The following is a 20,010-nucleotide window of genomic DNA, read 5'->3' as shown; positions in this document are numbered from 1 at the left end:
TAACACCATAATCGAGTCGTGGGATGCAATTTTTGATGAAATGTGATTTTCATCAATACAAAGGCCTAAAGACTTGATTCCTAGCACTAGTAGAATACAAAATCTAAAAAGTTTAGGTCGTATTTCTGATCTGGAAACACATCAGGTCCTGAAAAGCAAAAGAGGTCGAATTTCCAAAGAATTTGGTCATGACTTCCAACTTTATTTAGTGGAAGGTTCAAGAGAAGAGCTTGGACTTCAATACTCTTATTGTTATAGTATTGAAGATGATCCAAAGACTTTCAAAGAGGCTATGAATTCTCAAGATGTCGTCTTTTGGAAAGAAGCAATTGATGATGACATGTCATCAATACTTGAGAATAACACTTGGGTGTTATCTAATTTGCCTTCAGGTTCTAAACCACTTGGATGCAAATAGATTTTCAAAAGGAAAATAAAATTTAATGGTACAATTTATAAATTCAAGGCTCGTTTAGTCATTCAAGGGTGTAGGCAAAAACCCAGAATTGACTATTTTGACACAGATGCTCCGGTAGCACGTATTTCTACTATTAGATTGTTGGTTGCCTTGGCAGCTATACATAATTTGATTATTCATCAAATGGATGTTAAAACAACCTTTTTGAATGGTGACCTTCATGAGGAAGTTTACATGAAACAGGCAGAAGGCTTTGTTATGCCCGGAAATGAGGATAAAGTGTGTAAACTTGTTAAATCTTTGTACGGGCAGAAAAAAGCTCCTAAACAATGGCATCAAAAGTTTGATGAAGTTATTTTTAATGTGGTTTTGCTATAAACCAATGTGAAAAATGTGTTTATAGCAAATCTGACGCTAATGATGTAGGTGCGATCATTTACATGTTTGTAGGTGACATGCTAGTTTTTGGGACTAACCAAAATCAGGTAGATGAAACTAAGAAATTGTTGTCATATAAGTTTTCTATGAAAGTCATGGTAGAGGATGATGTAATCCTTGGAATAAGAATTAAACCGGTTAACAAAGGGATTGTTATGACACAATCACATTATATTGAGAAAATTCTCAAGAAGTTCAATGATGGTGATTGTTCTCTGGTAAGCACTCATATGAATCCTAATATAAAATTAATACCACACAACTAGAGTACTCTAAGGGTATTGGTAACTTGATGTATGTTATGACGAGCACTAAGCCCGACGTATGTCATGGGACGGTTGAGTAAATATACTAGTAATCCTAGTAATCAACATTGGCAAGAAGTTCAAAGAGTATTCAAATATCTTAAAGGAACCATGAATTATGGTTTGAGTTATTTAGGATCCCCTTAGTGTTGGTCCCGTAAGGGTCTACAAGAATAGAAACAGTTTGTAGAAGGGGAGGATGAACACAAACACAGTATTTTCAAATTTAAAATATATATTGATAGAGAAGATCAATACAGATTTTACAAGACTGTTTGCGGAAAGATAAGGTAAAGAAAACCTATCTAAACAATCTTTGGATACACAGATCTTTAGCAATTACAAGAAAAGAGATTGCTAAAAGGAAGATCTTTTACTTAAGCTAGAAGATGCTTGAAGTAAGAATAGGATAGCAGAGAGATGCGCGCACTCTGCATGGAGAAGAAACACTTCTATTTATACCCAGTGCATTAAATGAACATTTAATGCAATATGGTAGGTTTAGAGTGTGTGTCAAGCCTTAAGAGGAAGACTTGTCCTTTGCTACAGTGAATAGAACAAAAGCACTATTTTTGAGCAGACATCCTTGCCTAAAGTTGGTGGACAAAGAGTCGACTAATCGGCTCTGTACCGTACTAACTTTTGCAAGGGTATGGGTTTGTCCTTTGTGTGCATAAGGACAAGACAACAACAATCGTGCTAAGCAAACTTCCTTTGATCGCTGAATGCTGGAATGACCTGGAGGTCTCATCATCATTCGCTGAAGCTAGAGCAGTCTTCACACATATGTAGTCAGGCTTGTAATCACTGAATACCGCTTCAGATCACGTACTTGCCAGTCTCTAATCTTCAGTTTCAGTCTTCGACGTTCGCTAAAGGTTTTTTGGTGTGAGTGTTGTCTTCTTGAAGTATTGTTGTCTCTGATGAATTTACAATGCAAGTTCTTCAGCGATCACTGAAGATACTCAGTGATGATCGCTGGAACTGAAAATACAGAAACACAAATACAACGTGGAAGGAAAAATGAATTATCATCAAATTACTGAGAGAGAGGATCAACACCCTTAGGTTCTAGAAGGTTATTCAGATGCAAGTTGGATATCCAACATGGAGGATCATTCCTCTACTAGTGGTTAGGTATTCTTTTTTGGAGGAACTGACATCTCTTGGGCATCCAGAAGTAAACTTGCATTACAAACTCAATAATGGAATCTGAGTTTTTTGTTTTAGTTGCTGCTAGGAAAGAGGTTGTGTAGCTAAAGGATTTGATTTATGAGATTCCATTATGGTTAAAGTCGATTGCACCTATTTCAATTCAGTGTGATAGTGTTGCCACTTTGGCTGAGGTTTATAGACAAGTTTACAATGACAAGTCTAGACACTTGGGTGTTAGATATAGCATGATTAGAGAATTAATCATGAATGGTGCAATCTCAATTGAGTTTGTTAGGAAACAACAAAACTTGGCAGATTATTTGTTCTTTTCTTTAATGTTTATTCATCTTTTGGTCTTGCAGATAAATGTAATTACTTTGGAGGTATATGGCATGCTTTACATACCATCAGCAGGGAAGAGAGCATCTTTGGCCTCTATAAGGGACTTGGTGCTTGTTTATTCGTATTATTCTATAATTGATGTTATTTAATTATTTCTGGTATCTATTTATCTCTCTACTGACTACAAGATTTTTCAGGGTGTTGATCCCAACCTAGCAATTATCTTTTCAGTTTACCGCACTTTGAGATCTTATTGGCAATTGCAGACGTTGTTGTTAGCAAATTTCTTTTACAATTGACTTTAGGCTTCCTACATTTTATTTCCCCCTTCATGGTTTCATGTTCTCTTAGAGGAGGTAATGTGGGGAAGGGAAAGTGTTAATGCACAAAGCATACTAATGTTTAAACTCTGATGTTAATTTGTTGGCAATAAACCAGATGATTCTATTGTCATGGTGGGCTTGGCTTATGGCAATTGCATCTCTCAATAGCTTGGTTAGTGATTAAAATCTGTTTAATAAGTTTTTCCTCTTAAAAGTCCTATACAAGTCAACTGTAAGTCAGAAGTTAGAACATTCCCATTTCCTATTGCAAGTTTTAGATGAATATGGTCATAAATACATTTGCATTTTGGTTTTAATCAAACAATGTCTTTTAGAAAATGTTGTTGATGTTTCATAAAAGAAGTCGATCCTTGTAATATATTCGATGCTTTTGCTGTAAAGAAGCAGGTTGGGTTGCACCCTTTCCACCAATATCCATCAATTTGTCCCTTAAGAGGCAAATAACCAAACTTGTGAGCTTGATGACTTAGTTAGGAAGCAATATCTTTAAACTTGTCAGCATCAGATCTTGCTTGAATAACTTCATATTTCAATTAACATGGCTCTCAGTATTTGCAGTTGGTTATTGTAGGGTCACTACAGGCTAGCCAACTTTGTTTATGGAGTCGTACATTGTGAGAGGGGTCCCTCCTTTCGTGAGGTTTGCTTCTCACTATGGCTCCCTTCGCCAATTGATTTGTGCTACTTGATACATATGTACTTCCGGAGCTACACACTTCTTTTCTTGCAACTTTGTAGGCAACTTTCCGATATAAAATGTGTGGTAAAAGTTTAATAGCCAGGAAGGTCATATATGTTAGGAGTACTTGCATATTGTTGAACTGTATAGAGAATACTGCTTGCTAAGGGACCGTTTACTAAACACTTACCAGATTACCGGGTCATTTATCATTGCGGATCAACATGGCAAGGGCCGAGAAGCTTATCAGGTAAAAGTGATGATAAGGATGGAGAGTCTGGCCCGGTAAGTGAGGGTAACGACTCTTATCCGCCTAAGCGCTTACACGGTCATATTTTTGCACACGACATTGTTTGATGGACTACAATCTTACTCGGTAAAATAAGTTAGAGTACTAACCTTTGTCGGTAAGTGTTTATGTAAACTGCCCCTAAGTTTATTCATCATAAATATACAAATTTATATGCCTCAACTATCATGAAGAATTATTTTCAGTCAATATTAGAAGATTCATAGATGGGAGAAATTTGAAGATCAATGTGGCATTTGAAGGTCCATGTGGGGCTATGGGCATTAAGTACTTAGACAAAGTGACAAGTATAACTAAGGATAAGGATGATGGTATTGTTAATTTTATTTTGTTTAAACATAAATTCAAATAAGTAGTTGTATTTCTTTTTTATTTATGATTTACAAAGAAAATTTTAACATCCCGTCGTTTTATGCAGAGAGAGATATATATATAGGGCATATTCAAGGGAGAACTGAGATGTTTGTGGTAACTGTGAAAACCAATATTAACCACAAATCAATAGATAAATTAGGAAATTTATAAATTTGGTAATTTTAAATTAAAATCTTAATGCAAGGATATTTTTGGTATTTTAAAACTCTCCTCTCTCCTCTCTTTTCTCTCTGGCCACCGTCCTCCGTGATACCACTATGATACCACTGTGATACCTAAAAATATTGACGCTATTAAACAACAGATACACTGTGATACATAATCATATATAAGATGCATAGTGATACCACTGTGTTACATCTTCGATCGACCACACAAACGACATCAATGTGATACCCAATCACATATATGATGCATTGTGATACGGAGGACGGTGGCCGGAGGACGGTGGCCGGAGAGAGAAGAGAGGAGGGAGGAAAGTTTTAAAATACCAAAAATATCCTTGCATTAATATTTTAATTCAAAATTGCCAAAATTATAAATTTCCTAATTTATCTATTGATTTGTGGTTAATATTGGTTCTCACAGTTACCATAAACTAATTAGTTCTCATTTGATTAGGCCCCTATATATATATATATATATATATATATATATATAATCAGTATTAAATAAATAATATTTAAACTCCTTCAATTATTTAGCTGTTTAAATAATTGAACTTCTTTAATTATTCATTTCAATTCCTTTATTGATTTGTAGCGTGTCACCTGAGTAATTTCGATTATGTTGGCAATGTAAAAAATTCCTTTTTTTTTCAAACTTGTACTAAAAAACTTGTTAAGACATTCAAACGCATCCTATAAACTTATTATAACACTTTAAAATGAAACACACAAGTGTTTGGTTATATAAACTTATATCTCATAAAACAATTTGTTATATTTTGTCTGTCAGAGTCACCACTCTCACTTATCTTACCATGCAAGATTTTTGGTCGTCCAAATGGCATAGTAGGCAATAATCGGGTAAGAGTCGTCATCCTTACTGGTTTCAGTTTTTACGATAACTCTTACTTGGTAAGATTCTTGGTCTTTGACATGCTCACCTAATAAAACAAGTGTCCCAACAATCATTTACTCGGTCAACTTTCAGTAAACAACCTATATACATTTTTTACGTTCTCTAAACCCGATTTTATCGTAGTGTTTTATATTTTATTTTAATACATAGTCAAGGCATGTATGTCAAATTAATGTCCATACTTTAGTAATAATAACCTTTTTTACAAAATGATATTGGTTTTATATGATTCCTAATATAAAATTACTAATAGGCCCCAACAATTAAAAAATAAGACTTAAATCTAATTCTTATCATCTCATTTACAACTTTTTTTATTAACCTGGATATTCAACCCGCTATGCGAGTCGACTAATCCCAGGACGACCACCTGCTTTGCGGGTAATCCGGGGTCACCGCATTTGAACCTTTGTGGCCACAAAAGGATTTTTAAGCATCAACTAAATTCTAATGTCTCTAATTTCTAAGTTTTAACTCACCGAAAGTCATGTTATTTATCTTGTCGTTTTCCCACTTTTTCTTACATTTTATTGTATTATAGATTTATAACTACTGTTATTTGTTGATTATTAATATTATATATTTTAATTGCTATTTGATCTACAGTTCTTGAGTTTGTTATTAATTTGAGTTTACTACTACTTTATCTTTTAGTTTTAATATCTGATTTATTTCGAATTGAATCTAATTCCTTGGTCTCTTGCTACTGATATTAATGTGTAATGTGTTCATTTTCTTTTAGTTGAACTGAAACAACAAAATATTGCATAGCAATATAATATCTCACTTTACCCGAAATAGTAAAAAATTAATCGAAAAACTAAAAAATTTATATTTATTGATTAAACTGAACAATTTAAGTCGTGAAAATCGAAAACGTCTTGCACTACAACAAAGCGGGTTTATAGGACACTCTCAAATTCTAAGTGTCCTAATAGACCTCTTTATAGGACTTAGTTTATAGGGCCAAAAAAATAAAAATATCTTATCTAAAGTCGTTGTAATAAGTTTATATGACCCTTTTTAACGTCGTAATAAGTTTTTTAGGACATTTTTAATATAAAACATCCTATTAGCAACTTTATAGAACACTATTTGAAAAATTGTCCTATAAAAAATTGAGTTTATAGGACACTTTCTCAAAAGTGTTCTACAAAGTTGCTAATGCGACACTTTGTATTTAAAAATGTCCTAAAAAATTTGTTAAGACGCTCAGAAGCGTTATATAAACTTATTACAACACCTTTAAATAAGACGCTTTATTCTTTTGGTCCTATAAACTAAGTCTAAAGAGGTCTATTAGGACTCTTGGAAATTGGGAGTGTCTTATAAACCCGATTTTGTTGTAGCGTTGGTTCACTGAGTTATTCGGATTCAAAATATTTTCGACACCCCTAACTCCCTAAGTGTTCCCCCAACAATAAATTCTTCCGGATCCGCCACGGACCATGACGATGCCTTACAGAAACGCTATAGACCTTATCATAACGACAGAAACCCCACCATAATACGCCTTTTTGAACACCGAATAAAATTTAGATAGCGTGATATGAAAACAGCGGAAATTTTTACCAACCGTTACAAATGCAATCTATGAGTATGTTTGGTGACGATAATCGTTTTTTTCTAAATTGTTTTAGTTCGTTCGATAAACACGATTTGTCAAAGTAAGGACATCCCTAACGTTTATCGTAATGGTAATTGTGGGTTGTGGCAGGTGGAATTTGCCATTTAACCATATGAAGTGCATTCTATAAATGTCATTAGTTTTGTTATGCTTGAAATTTCTCCATTTCGTTTGATAATGTCAATTGTCATGCATGCATGTTATAAAAGCATCAAATTTGTTTTTGCATTCTTTTGTAGGAGAAGATGACAAATACAACATCTATGGTAGTTTAGATGTTAAATTATACAAACTGTTGGATGTTTAATCATTTAAAAACTCCAAAATTATTACAGCTTTTATTTGACACTGTGTTCTCGAATTTCTACAGATATATCTATAGTATATTATAAAGCATTTGACAAAAACTATTTTTATACATAAAGTACTCTTTATTGATGCATATTACTTAAAATTCAAGATTACAAGTAAATTGTGCATAAGTATAACTTATTGAAGCTCTATGTTTGAATTTGTGTAACTAACTGCAGATAAACATAATCAAATAGAGGATAAACATTTCATTTTAAAATATAAAAAGATCTAAAATATAATTATGATAATTATCGAGTTCTAACAAAATAATTAAATTATTATCTTTATAAGAAAATTATATTATTAAACTAAATATAAATTACTTCGTTATAAAAAAAATATTATTCAACCTAAATTAAGTTACTTCGTTACGTTAGATTAAATTATAATAAAAAAATTGAATTAAAAAAATAAACAAACAAGAACTTTTAAATAGTTAATTTGATACTAACATTGATTTTTTTTTGCAAATTTTATATGATATTTTCAAATTTATATCTTATTCAAAAATAGAAAACATTATCGCTTTTTCAAAACCACACAAAATCGTATTATATGGACATGGATAAAAAATAAAACGAAACATTGAAATAGAAATGTGTCTCGATGCATTGCACGAGTACCTTTCTAGTTGTTTTAATATATATATATATATATATATATATATATATATATATCCTTGATGATGACAAGTTGAGTAGTTCTGTAATTTTAATAAACTTTTTAAAGGGTTTTATTTTTTTTATTCCTTTCTCTTCGGCCTATATTTGGAAGGAAAGCTTTGGGAGAAACTTATCATTATAATTTATCCTTGTGTTTCTTTTCCTGTCTTTCCAAAAAAGTTATTTCACTTTCTATTCTTTTTCCTTTTCTTTCATTCGTAAAAAAAAGTTTCGAGAACATAACGTTAAGGCTTTGTTTTATTTGATTTTTTCGTCTAATTATCTATGTTATATTATAAAGCATTTGACAAGAACTCTTAAAAACCATTTTCTATGCACGAAGTACTGCTTATTGATGCATATTATTTAAAATTTAAGTTTACAAGTAAATTGCGCATAAGTACAACTTATTAAAGCTCCATATTGAATTCGTGTAACTAACTACATATAAACATAATCAAATATTGGATAAACATCTCATTTTAAATATAAAAATCTAAAATATAATTAGGATAATTATAAGTCTAACAGAATACTTAGTTATTATCTTTATAAAAAAATTATATTATTAAACCTAAATTAAATTTCTTTGTTACTAAACCTAAATTAAATTATAATTAAAAAATTGAATTAAGAAAATTATACCAAAACATAAAAACTTTTAAAAAGATTAATTTGATACTAATATCGATATATAATTTTTTTTTAAAAATTATGATATTTTCAAATTCATATTTTATTCAAAAATAAAATAAAAACATTATCGCTTTCTCAAAACCACATAAAATCGTATTATATTGACATAAAAAAGGAATAAAACGAAACACTAAAATCAAGATGTGTCTCGATACATTGCACGAGTACCCTTCTAGTAGTATTTAATGTATTGATTAACATATATTAGTTTCACAATATGTTTGTTTCGTATGTATTCTGTTCACAATATAAAATCTTTATACGTGTATTTTTTGTTTCACAAACATGACAAAAAGGTTCATCATATGAACTTCATTATTTTGATTAGAATATAAAAATATAAAAATCTTTATACGTGTATTTTTTGTTTCATAAACATGACAAAAAGGTTCATCATATGAACTTCATTATTTTGATTAGAAGCAAAATCATATGCTTATCGATGAAAATGAAATGAATATGTCACGAAAACGAAGGCAGTTATCTTTAACTCGCCAAATTCTTATTCACAATGTTGCAACTTGTAATATTGGAGCATCAAAGGCTCATAAGTTGCACATGTCCTAGAAAGGTGGTTTTTATGTTTCTGGATCGAATTGTTCTTGATTAAAAGAATTTTAGGAGGGACATGAATGCGTTAGTTGGTGTTGGTGATTGTGAGATGATTCTTGGAATGTTGGAAGATAGATCAATAGATGATCCACATTTTTCTTTCGAATACAGTCACCAAGATAATCAGTTATGCGGAATGTTGCATTGATGATTTTTCTAAACCTACATATACATTAAACGATGTAAATGAAATCATTCAATGATTTCCAAAACATATATGAAATCCATATCGTTCTTCTTGATTATGTTCAGTGTTTCATTTTTATTCATGTATATCGTTTGCTCATCTTCCACTGTCGATCCTTTTTCTTTAAGATCGTGTGAATCCTTGTGATGATCTTCCATTTTGAGTCATCGATTCAGTGATTTTGAGATTTGATATAGTTTTGTTATAATGAATGAGTATATTTGAGAGATTTGAGTATGCTTTGGTAGAAAATTTGATGAAAAATAGCGTAATGATGAATGCAGAGAGGTTATTATTTGTTTGGATCCTCTTTTGATTCAGTTACAACATATTACAAAACTACCCCTTTAACTTCCATGTAATTGTTATTGTGTGCCCTAATTATACGGTGCTTTACAATCAATTCCTTTAATCTTGACCATTAATCATATAAACCAAGGGCTAAGATCACTTCTCTATTTCTCATACATTTAACACTTCTTAAATGAACCTCTCTTGATATATGTATATATATATATATATATACATATATATAGGGGTGAGTTTATTTTTTAACCTAATATATGGTGATGGTGTTAACGTTGTGAACCTATCTCATCTATTGATCTTTGAAATTTATGGTTGAGACCATTCATGACATAAAATTTAATTAATTACACACAGAAGCGAGGTAACATAAGTGAATAACGTTTACAAGGGGTATTCTGGGAAAAGATTTTAATGATATGAGATTCAACTTGTTCACTCATAAACACATGCTTAAATTCATATAAGTGTTATCAACAAGCTTTTACGAACATGCATATGTCAATTCATGTTTGAAAGATCTTTCATGTGTGAACAAATGTTCATGGTTCATATGTACTCATGATTCATGGTTCTTGATAAATGTATTCATGGTCCACCAATAAATATATTACTTTTAATTGGAGATAGTGAGCTACGATTCACGGTGAACACCTCAATGAACAAAGTTGTGGTTTGAGGCCATACTGAACATTAATCATTGCGTCAACAATCAATAAATGACGTCTTTATGCAAGTTTAGCTATGCACAATTCACAATTATGAGCATATTATGGTTCACTCATCAACACATGCATAGGCGGTTGCCCACGACGTGATGAAGGAAAGGAATTTAGCGAACAAGTTACAGCACTCTCCTGAAAGAGAGTGCTCGCCTCGGCCAACAAAGACCGTAATTACATAGATAACTGCTCCTCCCTTTCTCCGTCTTATTTGATTTCATTATATTATTACGAAAACATGTTTTTATGGAACTGCTTAGTTGTAACAGTCAATTAAATATGTTTCAATCAAGACCAAAAAGGAAAATGGCTAAAATCATGGAACATGAATCTTTTTGTAACAGTGACACGTGGGGCACTGTGAGCGGTTTTTCTGATTCCTAATAGAACTTTCCTATGTAGTGGGACACTGTGAACGGTTTTCAAATTCCTAATAGAACTTTCCTATGTAGTTTATACAAATGATATGGTTTATAAATGAAACAACCTCTCTGTGTATGTTACATCTTCCATCGTGAAAAATAAAATATCTAATAAAAAAGTCCACCTTGTACAAAAAATTATCATATGATAAAACTAATGAAAATATCTTTGGTGACATACATTTGTTTTCCAAATTATTTTAGTTTGACTGATTTATTATATTTTAGTTGCAATATATAGAGAGACTTGGGATCACGTGAGATAAGTCTTTTTTTGTGAGACCCGTGAGACCACTTTTTCACATTTGAACGCTCTGAAGGTAACCTTCACAGTATTTTTACTGTGAAGATTCGATTTGTTTTACCTTCATAGTGTCCAGGAATGGTTACTAGGATGTTTCTCAGTTTTTTATTTTTTTACCACCTGACGCACAAATTATATATATATATATATATATATATATACACACACTATATTATAAAGCATTTGATAAAAACTCTTAACAACCATTTTTTATGCGTAAAGTAATGTTTATTAATGTATATTACTTAAAACTCAAGATTGCAAGTAGATTGTACGTAAGTACAACTTATTAAAGCTTCATATCTGAATTCGTGTAACTAACTGCAGATAAACACAATCAAATACATTATAAACATCTCATTTAAATATAAAAAATCTAAAATATAATTAAGATAATCATTGAGTTCTAACAGAATACTTAATTATTATCTTCATAAAATGTTATATTATTAAACCAAAAATAAATTATTTCRTTATTAAACTTAAATTAAATTATAATAAAAAAATAGATTAAAAAAATTACATAAAAAATGARAACTTTTAAATAATTGATTTAATATTAACATTGATATATATTTTTTAAAATTTTTATGATATTTTCAAATTTATATTTTATTCAAAAATAAAATCATTATTGCTTTATTTAAAACACATAAAACCATATTATAACATCGATAAAGACAAATAATATAATAAAATATTAAAATCGAGATGTGTTCCGCTACATTACACGAGTACTCTTCTAATATATATATATATATAATTTATTGGGTTTTTATAAACATTTCCCATACTACCCTCGGAGGGTTTATTAAACAACACCATTATTTTGGAAAACAAAAGGCCAAAATTGACGCATCTAGTAGTCTTAGATGCACTATACAAATGTCTATAAAAGTAATACTCTTCTTCTATTGATGAATTCATATCATTACATCAAATTTTGTTGTAGAAATGACTACATTTACAACACAAGACATTGATGCGATGTTCGGAGGCCTTGCAAAGTGTTTGCAACACATCTACGCAAGTTTAGATGTCGTTGCGATACGATGTGCGTTAGAGCTCCATATTCCGGACGTAATAAACCACCACGACGGGCCCATCACCTTGGCTCAAATCGCTCACGGAATCAACTCATCGTCACTAAACATTGAAGGCCTCTCACGCCTAATGTCGTTTCTGGTCAAGAGACAAATAATCGATCAAGTGCATCAACCTGCAGAGACCGACGAACCACTCTACACCCTCAACCCGTGCTCTAAATGGCTCGTACAAGATCCCAAAACCACCACCATTGCACCTTACGTGATGATGGTTACAAACTCGTCTCTACGCTCGCTTTTGGGGAACCTAAGTAAATGCATCGCGCAAGGGGGTACGACAGCTATGAATGCTTTCGGGGTCGATTTCTGGAGCTTCCTTTCCGTCAACCCTCGTGTTAACGACGTCTTCAACGAAGGAATGGCGTGTGGAACACGGATCACCATGGATGCATTGAAGTCAAAGTACAGATTCGATGAGTTGAAAGGAACTTTGGTTGATGTTGGTGGTGGTCTTGGGGCTGCCATTAATGATATCGTCACTGCATATCCACATCTTAAAGGTATTAACTTTGACTTGCCACAGGTTATATCAACTGCACCAACATATAAAGGAGTTACCCATGTTGGAGGTGACATGTTTGAAGCCATCCCCCCTGCAGATTCTGTCTTCTTGAAGGTATTATTACTCTTCCCAGTACAACAAAATTGGGTTTATAGGACACCCTCAATCTCTAAGTGTCCCAATAGACCGCTTTATAGGATTTAATTTATTGGGATCAAAATATAAAGCGTCCTATTTAAAGGTGTTGTAATAAGTTTATACGACACTTTTGAACGTCTTAACAAGTTTTCAAGGACATTTTCAATAAAAATGCGTCTCATTAGCAACTTTATAGGACACCTTTGAGAAATTGTCTTATAAACTGAATTTTTTATAGGACATTTTTTCAAATAGTGTCATATAAAGTTGATAATGGGACGCTTTATATTAAAAATGTCCGAAAAAAATTATTACGACATCAAAAAACGTCATATAAACTTATTACAACGCCTTTAAATTGGACACTTTATCTTTTTGGTCCTATAAACTAAGTCCTATAAAGAGGTCTATTAGGACACTTACAACTTGGGAGTGTCCTATAAACCCGATTTTGTTGTAGTGTCCATTTTATGGTTTGTCTATATATTACATCTAAATCGCACCCCAAGAAACTAGGGTTTTAGCAACGACTCACTACAACAAACAGGGCGTCCCTAGGGGAGGACGGGACGGGCCGGGCGTACGCCCAAGACCCATAAAAATTAGGGGCCCAAAATTTTAAAATACATATAATAGTAGTTTTAAAAAAATAGTAAGAAGACACATAAAAAAATTAGTATCTAATATAACAAGAAAAGATTTTGGTACTACATTAACTATTAAAGACCCAAACATGTATAAATTAAATATATTGGAGAAAAAAATATATATAAAGAGGTTAAAATGGTGTTGATATTCCCAAATTCGAAAACATAATATAAAAGTTTAAAATGATGTTAAAAAAAAATTAACATGAGATGGCATGGAAAACCAACCTATTTACATTGATTTACATAGCGTCACTCGAAAATCAGAAGAATCAATTTTCTGACCCCAATGATGTCATTCTATGTACCAAAAGTATATCATAGGATGTTTTTGATGATGAAACAAATTACCGATACTACATAAAAATGTTCTAGTAGATAATATTAATTTAGAAATGAGTATTGATTGATTTTGCGTCCAGGAATACTCGGGAAAACGGTTTTATATGAATTCAATGTTATTTCTGATGATAAAAACAATATATTGAAAAAATATCGTACTTATCGAGGGCCCCTTTTTACATCTCGCCCAGGGCCTAAAAAATGTCAGGAACGGGTCTGACAACAAAATCGGGTTTATAGGACACTCTCAAATTCTAAGTGTCCTAATAGACCTTTTTATAGGACATAGTTTATAAGACCAAAAAAATAAAGTGTCATATCTAAAGGTTTTGTAATAAGTTTATATGACTTTTTTTGACGTTGTAATAAGTTTTTAGGACATTTTTAATATAAAGCGTCTTATGATCAACTTTATAGAACCCTATTTGAAAAATTGTTCTATAAAAACAAATGTCCTATAAAATTGCTAATGCGACATTTTGTATTAAAAATATCCTAAAAAACTTGTTAAGACGCCCAAAAGCATCATATAAACCTATTACAACACATTTAGATAGGACGCTTTATATTTTGATTCTATAAATTAAGTCCTATAAAACGGTCTATTGGGACGCTTGGAGATTAGGGATGTCGTATAAACCCAATTTTGTTGTAGTGACTTTTGTCGTCGTAAAGGGTTTATAAAGATGACATATTGTCGCAGTAGTCACTTGCTGAAACATCTCGTTGTTAAAGGCGCATCGTTAAAACTCACTTTTATGTCAATAAATTCTTAACTTAAAACTGGTTTTTGATGTTAAGTTGCATTAAGCCACTTTTGCTAGAAGTTGGTGAGGAAATCTATTTTTGGCATTAATTCTTGTACGTTGTATCTCTCTAAGTATAAGGGCTTGTTTGTTTTTTTAAAAAAAACTCTTAATACCTCTTCAGTCTGAATCTGTCACACGTTTTTATTTTCAGACCGTTTGATTTTTTTTTGAAAATAAGAGCTGAAAAGCTCTTATTGTCCTCTGAATTTTTAAGTGGTAGTCTAAACTCTTAATGGGCTCTTATTCACACACCATATCGATCTCTCGTTCTCTCGCTTGATTTCCAGCTACCAAATCATACCGATCTATCCCACATCATACGATCTAGACACCATATTGATCTCTCGCTCGGTCTCAAGCTACCGATCTATCCAAAACGATCTCTACAAATCGATCTCTCCTATATATGAGTTATTTTCTGAGTATGATCAAACCAATGAATAAAGGATGATGGCGACACAATTAATGCAATATGAATATCGGTTCTAGTTGTTATGAGACTTTTTTCGTGTTTATATTGATTTAGATTTCAGACTTCAGACGTAAAAACAAATAGTCTGACTGATTCAGATTTCAGACTTCAGCACCACCTCTTATAAATCAGAAGTGAAATCAGACTTCAGACTTCAGCACCTCTTAAAAAACAAACACCACCTAAGTATATGTGTGTCTTTTATAAAGAACTGTTTTAAGATGTAGTGTTTCTTTTACTAAACTCGTGTGAACAATTTCGTTGGCTTTTTGGTTTCAGACAGAACCTCTAAAAGATAATAAAAAATAAAAAAAAAACTGAATAACACTTTATCGTCCGTTAGATTGATTGATTCAATGGATGTGGTTAAAAAAACGGGTTACAATTTTATTTTTAAATTTAAAAATCTTGCATCTTTTATTTAGCGTTTTTCTCTAAACCTGACCCTTATATACATACATATGTAGAAATATAGAATGTAAATCGAATGCAACTTTTTCAAATGTTGCAACCAATACAACCCAGTGAAATTTAATCCTAACCGTAGATTATCCCCCGTTTTAAGGAGTATTTTCGTTTTTAATTTTTTAAATATGTAACCTCCTTATCTCCAACCGTTGATTGTTTAATTGTGTGGTGTAGATGAAGTTGCATTTGTGCAATATCTAAGAGGGTTGCATTTGATGAGTCCTGTAGATATATGTGTATGTGTATGTATATACACACACACACACACACACACACACACACACATATATATATATATATATATATATATATACAAGAGATCATGTGAAAAGAGAGTTATGATGAGAACGGTGTGAACACTTTTAAGCCGTTAATTTTTTCAACAACTTTGAGTACCTTCAATTATATTAATCTATCTTCAATTTTCATTAACTACCTTCAACTACGTTGTCAAGGTTATGTTCTCACCTTCTCACCATAACTATTATTCTCACGTAACTCAACCTCTATATATACATACATACATATATATACACACTTATATATATATATATGCATATATATATATAGAGAGAGAGAGAGAGATCAAATGCAAATCAAATCATTTGTACGGTTATACAAACCTTATTCAATCAATTATAATTTTTCTTTTTTTCACTTTTTTTTCTAATTATAAGGGTTGATTAGTCATTTTTATTGTAAATGGCGTTAATTGTGGATGTTGTCATATTCATTATATTAATTTAAAAAACAAATTTCATCAAAACAAGAAATACATAAAACAATTACATTTTTACATAGAAACAAAAATATGACAATTTCATCCAGAAAAGAATTATATCAAAACATTTTCATCATATTAAACCATTTCACTAAATTAAACACTGCGATCGAGGGTTTGTACGGTTTATACAAATGACTTGATTTGCATTTGAGATCTGTGCAATTTGTAACACACTATGATCACTTTATAAATACAACATAAACATAAATAACATAATTATTTTAAATAAATGGGTCATATTGAAATCTCATAGATTTTAGGGTTTTCATTTGATTAAACCTATATATACATCCCAAAGGTGTTACAAGTATTTCAATCTGTTATAATTTAAATAATTACATCAGGTTTGAACCGAATTGTATACACCTGGTAAAAAAATTACTACACTTAGTATTATTTTAAAGGGCAAATTGTATGAAAAAAGTAACGTACTTTAACTTGATTTCTATTTTTGTTAACGTACTTTTAAAACTTCTATTTTGGTACCTAAGATGTAAAGTTTTAAACATTTAAGTACTCGGGTAATCGGTTGAAATATTAACCAGTTACCATGTTGATGTGGTGAGTGATGAAAAGAAATTGGGTTGAATAACAAATAATACTGAGTTGGATACCACATCAACATGATAACCGGTTAATGCTTCAACCGGTTACCCGGATACTTAAATATTTAAAACTTTACATCTTAGGTACCAAAATGAAAGTTTTAAAAGTACGTTACCTAAAATATGAATCAAATCAAAGTATGTTACTTTTTCAAACAATTTGTTCTAAAATATGACATGGCTTAAGTAAATGCCAACTAGGATTACATGTCATATTTGAAATTAAAAAACTTAATCTAAAATGCTGATATGGCAAGCATTTCCTTTAAACTAATAATTTAAGTTACATCAACTTTCCGACCATCTTCTTAACCTCCGACATTGCCTTCTTAACCTCCACAACTCCGACGAATTTATACTATGTGCCTGCACCTCCATCGTCAACTATATCCGGCGACTCTGCAACTCCGGTGAAGCTTCAGTTTCTGTCATTGAAAGCTGATGCCCCCTTAAGCTCCACAACTCCGGCGACCCTGCAAATATGTGTTCTATCATTCCATCACTTTTTTCTTGTTTTATGGTGTGGGTTTCATCGTTCTTGATAAACTTTTGATGAATTCTATTGGGTTTTCATCTTTGTATATATTGATGCAAAACACAGAATTCAAGGGGTTCAGATGGATGCGATTTGTGGCCGGAAAAAGAGAAAAGGGGGAGGGAACAGTCAGTGACGGGTCAGAAACTTTTATAGTTGGGGGCACACTTAGGGTGTTACGAAAAAAAAACTTCAAAACCAAATAATTCATCTGGATGAAAACGGTTTTGGGTTTTCCTTTTCGGTTTAAATGGTTCAGTTAACCGAATAAAGATAACTTATTCAGGCCGATTTTCAATTGACTTTTTACTAATTCATCGAGGTGTATAGTTTTTATATTTTATATTTTTGAACGAAAATATCATCATGTCCTGCAAATGGACCAATTAACAATCAGGATATCAAATTTACTAAACAAATCTTTTTATAGTCTATGTTTTAATAGGAATATATTTAAGGTTGGTTTCATTTTAATGCAATTTTTTTAAAATAAAAAACATAATTATTTGAATTTGTAGTAAGAAATGCATCTTTTGAAAAGCCGGGATGAATAAATACAAGAGATCTCGTGCAATCTATTTAGGATTTTTGATATAATTCTAACTTTTACAGTCGGTTCTACATGACTGGAGCGATAACAAATGTATTCAGATACTTAAAAACTGTCGGGATTCCATACCTGGGAAAACGGGTAAAATTATTATAGTGGATACCATCTTGCATCGTGGAGGAGATGATGCGTTTGAGTATACACGTACTGCTCATGATCTCATGATGTTCTCATTATTCGAAAATGGAAAAGAAAGGACAGAGGTAGAATGGAAGACGATATTGAACGAAGCAGGCTTTTATCGTTACAATGTTATCCAAATTCCTGCAATCGAATCCATCATTGAAGTCTATTCAGATTGATGTGAACGGGTTCATCTCAAATGCACGGTCTACAGTTGGCTTCCATCGTATTTTCGAATAATATTTTGGTACTCTTTTGTTATGCCTGTGTTTTTTCGTTTTTTAAATATAAAGATCGAGTCTAGATCTTGTGAACTTGAGTGTGCTTATTGTATTTTGCTTACTCCTTAAATAAAATAGCATCCTATCACATGTGAATACTTGAGTGTTTCTTGAATGTGTAGAATCTTGGATAAATGAATTGACACAGACCTTCAAATTGAATCGTCTTATTGAGGAAAAACAGTTGTCCAACAACGATAGTTTCTTTTATTTGGATTGTTGAATATGGGTAAGTCATAGCTCCTAGTAAACCAAATACAAATAAAAAGGTCTTAAAGAGTTGCAATACCTATCTTTATACTAATCGCTAAGCCGTTAGTAGCAAAGCTTGTTGATGATGGCTTAATGGTTAAGCCAATGGAAAAAGGAAAGGAGGTTGTTATGTAGCTGGTTTGTGGCTCACTGGCCAAATATTTGAACTTTACGAGTGGTTCCTTCTAAATGTTTTTCTAACTGAAGACCAATTACAGGAGGAATAGAGCAAAGAAATATAATTTGAAGTTTGTTTGTGGAGCTTTTACAATTAGGGTGCGTTTGGTAGGCAGAACAAGGTGGAACAGGACTGGACAGAACACATTTATCCCATGTTTGGTGTGGTTATATGTGGGACTAAGTGGAACAAGGTGGAACACGCGTGGGACAAGTTAGTCCACCCTTCCCCCATGGAACTAACTGGAACAAGAAGTAATTTACCTTTCTACCCTCTCAAAACCTTCATCATCGTTCCCAATCGTTCTCCTTCACAACGTCTTCTCTTCTCGAGTACAGTGGTGCAATCGACGGCGACCATCTCATCTCGATGGCGAGTTCCAATCGTTCCCCTTCACAATCTGTTAATCGTTCCCAATCGTTCCCCTTCACAATCGTTCCCCTTCCAATCGATGGCGACCGACTGTTGCTTCAATCTGCCAAAAAAAGCCCTAGGTTTTCAACCCCATCGATGGCGACCGACTRTTGCTTGCCGGCGAGTTAATCGACGGCGACCGACTGTTCTTCTCTTCTCTCCATACTCAGGTACGCATTATGGTTTTCAAATGACCGACTGTTGCTTGCCGGCGAGTTAATCGCCTTCTCTTCTCGAGTACAGTGGTGCAAATGACTGGTTTGGGTTTTCTGAGATTGTTAATTATAGGTATTTTTGAATTTGCAACATAAGCTTTCGTTCTAGATTTCATCAAGTGGGTTTCTTGCAATTTCAACTAATTGATGACTGTATTCGCTGTTTTCTTGAATTCGTGAGCTGGGTT

At 32.2% G+C, this 20,010-nt stretch overlaps 1 protein-coding gene across 1 annotated transcript; it reads left to right on the top strand.

Moving 5' to 3' along the window:
• Nucleotides 1–12,295: 12,295 nt before the first annotated feature.
• Nucleotides 12,296–18,705, top strand: LOC112523967 (xanthohumol 4-O-methyltransferase-like). Its single transcript, XM_025133668.1, has 2 exons — nt 12,296–13,063; nt 18,362–18,705. Exons 1-2 carry the CDS (start codon nt 12,296–12,298, stop codon nt 18,659–18,661), a joined length of 1,068 nt encoding a protein of 355 aa, XP_024989436.1. The 3' UTR covers nt 18,662–18,705.
• Nucleotides 18,706–20,010: the final 1,305 nt, after the last annotated feature.

Source organism: Cynara cardunculus, assembly GCF_001531365.2.
Source record: "Cynara cardunculus var. scolymus isolate 2C chromosome LG 12, CcrdV1, whole genome shotgun sequence".
Taxonomy (NCBI): domain Eukaryota; kingdom Viridiplantae; phylum Streptophyta; class Magnoliopsida; order Asterales; family Asteraceae; genus Cynara; species Cynara cardunculus.
This window is presented reverse-complemented; position numbering and strand designations above follow the sequence as displayed.